This window comes from Ixodes scapularis, unplaced genomic scaffold (genome assembly GCF_016920785.2).
Source record: "Ixodes scapularis isolate PalLabHiFi unplaced genomic scaffold, ASM1692078v2 PGA_scaffold13__105_contigs__length_92229423, whole genome shotgun sequence".
NCBI classification, from domain to species: Eukaryota; Metazoa; Arthropoda; class Arachnida; order Ixodida; family Ixodidae; genus Ixodes; species Ixodes scapularis.
In genome coordinates, this window is record NW_024609839.1 from 18,450,265 (window position 1) to 18,459,662 (window position 9,398).

At 44.6% G+C, this 9,398-nt stretch overlaps 1 protein-coding gene across 2 annotated transcripts; it reads left to right on the forward strand.

The window, feature by feature from the left end:
- The first annotated feature begins 324 nt into the window (after window positions 1-324).
- On the forward strand, window positions 325-8,759 carry LOC8029209 (chymotrypsin-like protease CTRL-1). Of its 2 annotated transcripts, none has more exons than XM_029969950.2 (6): window positions 325-431; window positions 4,321-4,504; window positions 5,845-5,974; window positions 6,830-6,965; window positions 7,383-7,567; window positions 8,438-8,759. In XM_029969950.2, the coding sequence occupies exons 1-6, from the start codon at window positions 374-376 to the stop codon at window positions 8,624-8,626; spliced, it is 882 nt and encodes a 293-aa protein (XP_029825810.1). In that variant the 5' UTR covers window positions 325-373; the 3' UTR covers window positions 8,627-8,759. The 2 variants fall into 2 exon arrangements, with proteins under 2 accessions (XP_029825810.1, XP_029825811.1); XM_029969951.2 differs by having other exon boundaries at window positions 6,830-6,959; window positions 7,386-7,567.
- The last annotated feature ends 639 nt before the right edge of the window (window positions 8,760-9,398 follow it).

The following is a 9,398-nucleotide window of genomic DNA, read 5'->3' on the forward strand; positions in this document are numbered from 1 at the left end:
ATCCACGGAGATATTATGCTACATACACCCCTAAGCTGACAGTACGGTGAAGGCTACGGCTCGCTAGACCTTTCGCAGGCCAGTCTTTGCCCACGTATCACGCTCCCGCCACACACCCTCACGTAGAAATCGGGGTAAGCCGATGAAAACGAAGCGTTTGATTCGTCCTCCGCGCGCTTACCGTCCGCCGCACTGTCAGCTTGAATGTGAACGGAGAAAAGGGCCATGTTATCAATGCAGGCAAACAATCAATGCGTGTCTGACGGCGTGGGAATCTCCCATAACCATTGAACCTACTGATAGCGCTTGCAATATAAGAACGAAACCTTCGCACGGCTCCAGCAGTCAGAAAGCAGAAGCGCAATCTGTCAAGATGAAAGCCATCATTTGTTTAACGTTGCTGGTTGGGTCAGCCGTGGCCCATTACACGGGTAAGTGGATATCTGTTTTTTTTTTTTTATGGTATACAGTCCAAGTAGAAGCATTAGAGTTCTTTTTTTTTTTGGAGAATATATTTAATGATTGCGAGTAACTTACGCTCACTCGGTTCAAGCATATTGCGGGACGGAACACTTCTTTCTAATTGAGATTTTGTCTTCGGTTGAAGCCAAACTTTCGTTGTTTTAATAGATAAATTATTTATCCCCTACAGCGGAAACATCAGCCGCCGCCTTTTGGGGAAGTCTATCTTTCCACTTCCTAAGCTTCCGTACAATAAATTATTTTCTAGGGCAGTAAATTACATTACCACACTTAATGGAACCTGACGAGGGCCCAAACTTCCGGGCCTCCATTTTGTGTTCCACCCTTCTAGTAAGTTGTCCACTCGTACAAAAGCAATTATAACGCAAAATTGTGTACAACCGTCGCACTCTAGATGTATCTAGTGAGCACTAGTAACTGTCATAACTCTTCGAACTATTTTGTTTGAAGCCCAAGAAACTGGAACCTCAGAGCAAGAATGCACTTTCTTCAATTAACTCTTTCACTACTTTAGATTGATTCTCGTACCGAGGTTTTTTTCGCTACCCCACCAGGACGAGAAGACAATCTAAAAGTGTACTCCATAAAGACCACAAATTACGAGTGCATTGTCCAGGTGGGATTTTGAACTCAATAAACGACCAAATTTTTTACGCACCTTCAATGATTGATTGATGTCGGCACAGTTTCTCCTCCAAGCTTAAGTAATGTGGCTGTGCTTGCGGGTTATATGGTACAGCACTTATGGAGGCTTCACTGTGCGAGACTTATCTAAACAATCAAGCCACAGTAGTAGCTATGTAACAAAACAGTAAATTTAAGACCACGTAAAGCTAGGTCTGGTGTACAGGGTAGGCAGTATAAAATCAAATAGGACTTAGTTTTTCCTTATTACTGGGGTAAGTGGATATCCGTTGTTTCTGTGTGGTATACGGTCCAACTATAAATTCCCTGTTTTCGAAGTTTTTGGGGTTTTGTTCAGTGAAGTGGTCGAGCATTTTGTATGAAAAAAATATTTGAAAAATCCGATTACCTTAAGCTCATTTGGTTCAGGCAAACGGCTGCAGGAATTATTTTTTCTCATCCAGACCTTGTTTTTGACTGAGAGTGTTCTTATATACATTGAACCCGAACTTTCGTTATTTCATTTTATAATTTTTTATCATCTACACCTAAGGTATCAGACGCATTTTGTGGGAACCTTTCGATTATTTAAGTTTTTGTACAACACGTTCCTTTCTGAGCACGTAAATTAAATTAGCACACTCACCTTACAAGCGAACAATAATAACGCAAAGTGGCGTACAAACGTTCGCAAACTTGATATTCGTACTGAGCACTAACGCCTGTCATGACAGAACGAACCATTTTGTTCAGAGCCCAAGCAAATGCAGACACACTTGGGAAGAATTAGTCTTATTCAAGTTGCTGATTCACTATTTTAGATAGTGTCTTCTCCCTGTGTTTTCTTGCTACGCCACCAGGACACAAAGTCAATTTTAAAGTGTACCCCCTGCAGACCATACATTATGAATGCTTTGCCCAGCTGAGAATATGAACTGAATGAGTAAGCAAATGTGTTTTTGACACTGTTTGAGGGATGTCGGTTCATTGACTCCTCCGAGCTTAATTGACGATGACTATTCTTGCGGGCTTTATGGTGCAGCAGCTACGGAGGCCTTTTTTCGCAACACTTCAATAAACATTTAAGCCACATTGGTTTCTATGTAACTAAAGAGTAACTTCAAAAACCAAATAAAATACGTCTGGTGGATGTGGTTGAATAAGACTGGATCATGCTGTCTCAATAAAAAAGAAAAAAATTAGAGCGGGTGGTGACAATTTTCTTCAAATTCGAATGCTCCGTTTCCTTTCTGTAGTCCCTTGCAACTTAAGGTAGGGCAAGGGAAACGAATCCCGAGGAGGAGGAAGCAGGCGGAACGCTGGAGAAAAAAGAAGGTTTCCCCTCTCCTCTCTGACATTCCGTCAGCTTCCTCCTCCCCGGCATTTCTTTCCCTCGATCGCCCTACCTTCTCGAGTTGCAACGGACTAGAGTAATGAACAGAGTTACACAAAATGAAGAAGGAAATTCGCTTTCAAACGAATGGGCCTTTCCAACCAAAGAGATATTTCTTCGTTCGTTCAATTGCCAAAAACCGTCATTCCCTATAAAAAAAAAACAAAAAAAAAACATTTATTTTGTTCGGCTAAATATCACATATCGACATTCACTGAAAATTCTCAGAACCTTCAATAGACCGATTTCACCAGCAAGTTTCGCCGCGCCGCCGCTGCCGTGACGCATTCTGGGACCTTTAGTCTATGCGCAGCGAGGTTAGTGCGGTTGCGGGCGGAGATGCACTGAAGATTTGGGTGACGGCCAGCCTCGCAGGGACAGCAATAGCATTGTCGCTTCATCGAAATTTTTGTTGTTTGTTCCGCCGCTATGGTTTGTTTTACGTGTTGCATCCCTGGCTCAGAAACCTCAGCACCAGACACAAGCATGTCGGGTTTCATAGCTTTCCAAAGGATCGGCAGTTGGGAGAAGAATGAATTGCCAAAGTTCGCCGAGCATGCAGCATGGGACGGTAAACGAGTACTCGCTTGTTCGAGAGAGTTACGCAATTAGGGTTGACAGCGCGAAACCAAACTCACACGGATCCTGATCACGCTGTTGCTGAGAAGAGGAAAAAACTGGCAGAACCCGCGGGTTGACTCCGCGTTTGAGGTGCCGTAAGATCCTGCTTGCGTGTTTGCGTCCCGATGCGGCATGTCACGGTCGGCACTCAATCGTGAAACACCCGACCGGTCTTTACCCTTGCTGCACCATTCTTCTGTACATTTACAGTTTTTTTTTTTTTTTTTAAGTTCTTGCCCACGCCTAGTCACACAAAGCGAAATTATGGAGCCTTTTTTCATAGCCTTTGCTCGCTCGCCAAGCACACGTGGGTAAGACGCCTCACACGTCCTAAGAACAAGGTTGGCGAGCAGATATCACTAAATGTTTTGAAACCTGAATCAAAAGTAAAAGCAACGATGAAAAATATGAAATAAACTAACATCGGTGAACCACATTTCCAAAGTGTAAGCTAGTGCCTTGTTTATAAACATACCCCAGACATTATTGCCAGGATAGGGAGTCAAAATGCGAACAATAAAAACATCGACAAAAATGCGACCAATAAAACATCGACGAACGTCGGGCAGTAGAGATAGGGCAACATTGATTGTTTCTTCCTGAAGCGTGTTTATAACCGTAACAGCACGCACATGCAAAATAAAACCCGCCACCAACATTGCTGCCCATGCTGAACAGCATACACGCCTCGATAACGACTTAATTAACCCGTGATTCGTTGCTCCAAATGGATTCAGTGAACCCTTGGGGATAATGTAAAATATTCTTCCTCAAACAATGAGAACAAACTTCAGGGTGAAAGCGTAAAACAAGCCGTAGACTAATGTTATGGCGGCATCCAAGGCGGCTTGCTCAAGTTCGCGCATGCTCCGCAAAGTTGATGAAATATGTCTAATGGTCACACCAGCGACAAACCTATTTAAAATTTTAACTTCTGAAATTACTCATTTCTGCATAGAATATCATTTCTGATAACATTCTTAATAATCCGCAGTCTTCTAGCTTTAGAGCCATGGAGCACTTGGAGCTTTCTTAACCTGGGAGCTTCTTTTTCGTCGTCTGATCGTTTTTACTTTCTTTGAATTTTGTGTTTTATTTTCCCTCCTTATGTAAAGCCCAATGAGCGGTTAAAAGGTATAAGAGAATTAATAACATAAAAAATATCAATACAAAGATCTTTGTCGTGGGAATTCTCCCAGGAGTGTGCGGGAACCCCAAGATCAAGCCCAGGCTGGCGGCAGGGGATAGAATCGAGGGCGGTGAAGAGGCCGTACCCGGAAGTTGGCCGTGGCACGCGCAGCTCATCGGAGCCGACGGCCACCACGCTTGTAGTGGTGTCCTCATCTCAGACAAGCACGTCCTCACCGCCGCCAAGTGCCTCTGGTGAGCTGGTAGACAAGACATATAGTTTTCTTTTTTTGTGTACCTTTGTTTTAGAAGTAAAATCAACAAACGTCCATTATAAAGCATATTGAGCGGGAAGAATATGGCAAGAAGAAATCTAGTCTTAAAAAAACACGCAGTGCATGTTTTATCTTGATCATTATAAGGAACCTGGACACGCTTAGTTCTACTTTATTGTTTGTTCGCGCTAATATCTACTTCATTTGCCGCCCGCGAAACAAAACTAACGACTGAGGGTTACAGTTCCTCTGCAGCCAATACGTCTGCATATTGTTAGCAATCTGCAGTCAAATTTTCAGCACGTCAACTAAACAAAAGACCAAAAATATCCGCCCGACATTAATTCTCAGAGGCCAAACGTTACTCTAGATGAGATGTGCCTTTCGTCATCGCCCGAATACTGCGGTCTCAGCGCCCAAGCGTGCATAGCCTCGGTTCAGTATGGCTCCACCTGCATCCTCTGCTACAGCAGTCGCCATCTTGACGCCATTCCTTTTATTTTACACTCCAACCCGCTACCCTGCGTCGCAGCTCAAAGGAACGAGCAGTACTGCATCCATACGCACACTTACAACTTCTCTGTCTCGCGTCTACTCACCCTGACGCACATCTCCGCAAGATTAGTGACCAAGAGCAACACCCAGAAAAGAGGCTCTTAATTGCTACTAATCGAAGTACACTATCCAGCAATTTGTCAGCGCCAGTATCTAATACACGTATACACTCCTTATCTGATTTGATCTTTATGTCATACCTTGAAGGTGTTGGCTGAGCGCGACGGCAGTGAGCAATGCAACGTTTAATTCTTTATTTTTATGCGAGTAAGACAGGCTACATTGCCATTTCTCGACAACTCGATGACATAGCAGACTGTATGTTAAAGCAAACGATGAAATTATTAAAATATCTAGAAGCTGCATCGGCAGTGCGCATTTTATATGTGCGGGACGAATACGTGACATAAGAATAGCGGTTTTAGACTTTTGCCAGTAGCCACAATGCAATAGCAAATCTGGCCACCGTGTGTGTGTAAACCCTTTGTCGATCAGACGATCTATACAAAGACCAGAACCAAGATGGCGGCGCCTAGATGCCTTGCATTTATCCGCAGAATAAAACACAGCTATCACATCACACCGCAATTTTGAAGCTGCTCTCAGCATTGCTCACACGCAAGCGCTTTACCTCGTGTGCCTCTGGGTTCTGCGCACGCGCAATTTCTACACCTTATGTGTGCTAACGCCGGTTTGTATGAGAACAACGGGTTGCCCTATGGAGCATTTTTCGAATGTCAAGAACACCATCACTTGTTCTCCCAGGCGCCACCAGAAGGTTGGAGACGTGAAAGTCATGCTGGGTTCTCACACGAGGGACGGCAAGAGCCAGGGTCAAGTGACCACAACCATCGCCGAAGCCTGCCTGTACAAGGGTTACGACGGAGGACACGACGTAGGTGCCATTCTAACAGTTGTGAAGAAAATTTCGTAAACTGTAGATTAAGAACACTCTACCTCTGGTTGCGGTGTCCCTTTCCACTAGTTCATGCTTGCACTCCTAAGTGACAGTCGTTCCTTGTTGCATCCCTCAACGGCTAGCTAAGGCCTCATTTCCAAGCTTCGAATGTCTATCGATAGAGAGCGTCTGGTATTGTGGTCATCTTTCGCCAGTTGCGACCATGTTGGAGAAGCCAATGCATTAGAAGCAAATGTCTGCTCTGCTCTCGTCATAAAACACTTGTGTATTAGAACAGCGAGGGTTGGTTTACATATGTGTACCTAAATATGCCCCAAAACAAAATGTATGGGTATCAACACAGCTAGCCTTAGATTCTCATGGAGTTTAAACTTTCTGCGATGCCTAGTTTATTTATAATGGTAAAAAATGTGCTTTAATTTCTCGATTGATGCGTGGACTTCACAATATAATTTACGTTTACTGTTGTACTGTGCGCACAAACACCGTCGCATGAATTATTATTGAACAATTATCTATATAAATGTGGTAGTAAAAGTCTAAATATTTAAATAATGTATGTGACATCAGCTAAATATAGTTAACCTTGAACGTAAACATGGCCGAACTCCATGTTTTGATAAAAAAGGTCAGTTTTCAAAGGTTTAGTACCTTCAAGCAATGAATACGTTGCGGGATGTACTAGTCTTCTGACGCATGAAGTTTTCATTCAAGAGCCGACTTATGACGTCCATTCTGCACTTATATACACTTCCAGAGACACTTCACTGGATTCGTCGATGCGTTAAGCGCTAAATGATTTTTTTTTTTTGTTTTATTGTGAATGAACAGTCGAACATCGCCATCTTGACATTGAAAGAAAAGGTGCCGCTGGGCGACTACATCCAGCCCGCCTGCATGCCCAAATCAGACGCCCCCGTGCCCAAGGACCTCTCGCTCTATGTCACCGGATGGGACCATGACCACGGTAAGATGACTCCCACACTTCCCAAGGCAACCTTCAGTAGCGGTTCTTAAGAATATTCATTTTTCTCCGGTCTGTTAGGCTCAAGCATAAACGCAAAAAGTTCACACCCCTGTAACTAGAGTTCCTCGAATGATCTTTTGTCACTAACAAAGTGAGAACGGCAGGGAATCTCTTTTGGCCGGACGGCGTCTACCTTGCGGTCGTTGATTTCCACCTTGTTTTAGCTGCGCGTGCATACTCGAGGCCCGTGAGATGCCGAAGCACCATCGAAGGTAGGAAGCTCGCGCTGGAGGCGGCACAATTGAAAACCTTCCCTGCCGTTCTCAGCTTGTTGGTGACTATAAGGGTACTATGCACAACTACGCATCAACGAGGCCAGACTGCTAACGCCTTGGGCAATCCGGTGTCTCACTCTAGACCACCACGACCACCACGACCACGACCACGAGCACGGCCACGACCACGCCGGCGACGACCTGACCTCCGGTCTGAAGCAGGCCAGGGTGAAGTCCGTCGAGAACAACGCGTGTTACAATGAGCACGACGAGGAGGTGCCCAACAGCGTCTTCTGCACCGTGTACGACGTAGGATCGCCCTGCAAGGTGAGGAATAGCCACCATGAGAAGAGCGTTTGGTTAAAAAAAACTCGAGAATGGGTAAAATTATTAATTAGGTAACGACTGAGCCTCCTTCAATCTACCAACGTTTGCGCTCATAAAAATTCTTACTTATGTCACACCGCCTGCCTAGACGTGATACGGACACCTTTGCGCTGGCCGTGTGACATTGGTCGTCAGTATAATGAGGGGGAGATCGGATGAAAATCTCGGTGGCGTATGAAATGTATACCTTGTTGTTAACGAAGAAACACACGCCGCATTACGCCGCGGTTGCACTGCCCCTGCGCCACACGAAGGACGCCGTGTTCACCGCATACATGATGACAGAATTTTCTGCTGACACATCCTTCAAAGGAATACTTACATCTTACATATGTATGCATCGAACATGTATTTAAACAGTTTTGTGTGACCAAAGTGAGAGGACCTCTGTGCGTTCACAGTGTCACATAAATAGCATTAATATTTATGGGATATAATAAAAAAGTGATGCGTGCGATTTACCTTGCGCTTTACGAGAAAACGTGCATTCAGTTGACACCGTACATTGCAAAGTTCGACGAAACAGGAACGAATGAAATAATTGTTATAGGAGGCGTTGCATTCAGATAAAATATATTTCATAAAGAACCACGATATCAAGATGATCTTAAGCAACAATCCGAGAAACCCACCGGTTGGAAGCTATCTGGAACCCGAGCAAATCGTGCAATCGCACCCTAGAAGAGACTTTCTTTTTTTCAGATTAAATAAATAATTGCGAGCTCGCTTGCTTTAGCCATGATGGAACCTGGAGTTCAAGAAGTGACCACCAGTATCCTAATCATGTCCCCCTCTTCTTTTCGTCGTCAGCACGACCTCGGAGCCCCGGTGGTCGGCAAGCTGAACAACTTGTGGACGCTGTACGGCGTTGTGTCCGGCGGGGCCAAGGGCTGCAAGGTGGGCGAGCACCCGATCCTCCACACCAGGGTGGCCCTCTTCACCAAGCTCATCGATGACTACACGCACGGCAAGAAGGGAAAGTGCGACATCAAGGTGTAGGGGACAGGTTTGCACGGACGCTGCTCACACCTTCTCATGGCCTCGCGGGATGCTGTCGATTTTTGACATGACAAGTAAAGAAAGTACGGAATAAATAAACGAGTCAAATCTCACGAATTCTTGAAAGATTTCATATCCTGTGCTCATTTTGTTTTTTATCGTGGATACGTGGCTGCTTTATTGCATTTCTTTAATAAAATGGTTCGCTGGCCGAGCCCACAATGATCTTTGCCAAGAGAAAGCACGACGACAAAAACGATCACCCATGCCACAATCTCTTCAAGCTGCGGTCACACTGGTAATACTGGAATACTATTACTAGTATTAATAATAATAGAATACGGAATTGTGTTGGAACCGCCGCGGCTCGGCCACGGGTGCTCGTGGGGCCGCGCGTGTTGACGATACTTGCGGCACTACAGACGATATTTTAAAAAAACAGGGCTACATTTTATTTAGTTTGGCTGGGAGTGCGTCAGGCATTCATAACCGTTTTGTCCATGGGTTAATTAGAGTTGGTGTGTGTATTTCTTTTGCGTGTCGGTTGCGTCTGCGAGATGACCATGATACTCTAATTTCCGGTTTGATCAGGAGAGATCTGGATCTCTTTAGTTTGGGCAAAGCCTCGATCGAATAAAACCTAATATTTCTCGGTCAAGTTTGGGTTCCGCTTCATTGCGTTTTTTTACGCTGCTCAGGGATGCTAAGTTGGCAAAATTTCATTGGCGGATAAACATTTTTGAACAAAGAAAATAACAAGAGCAGGGACTTT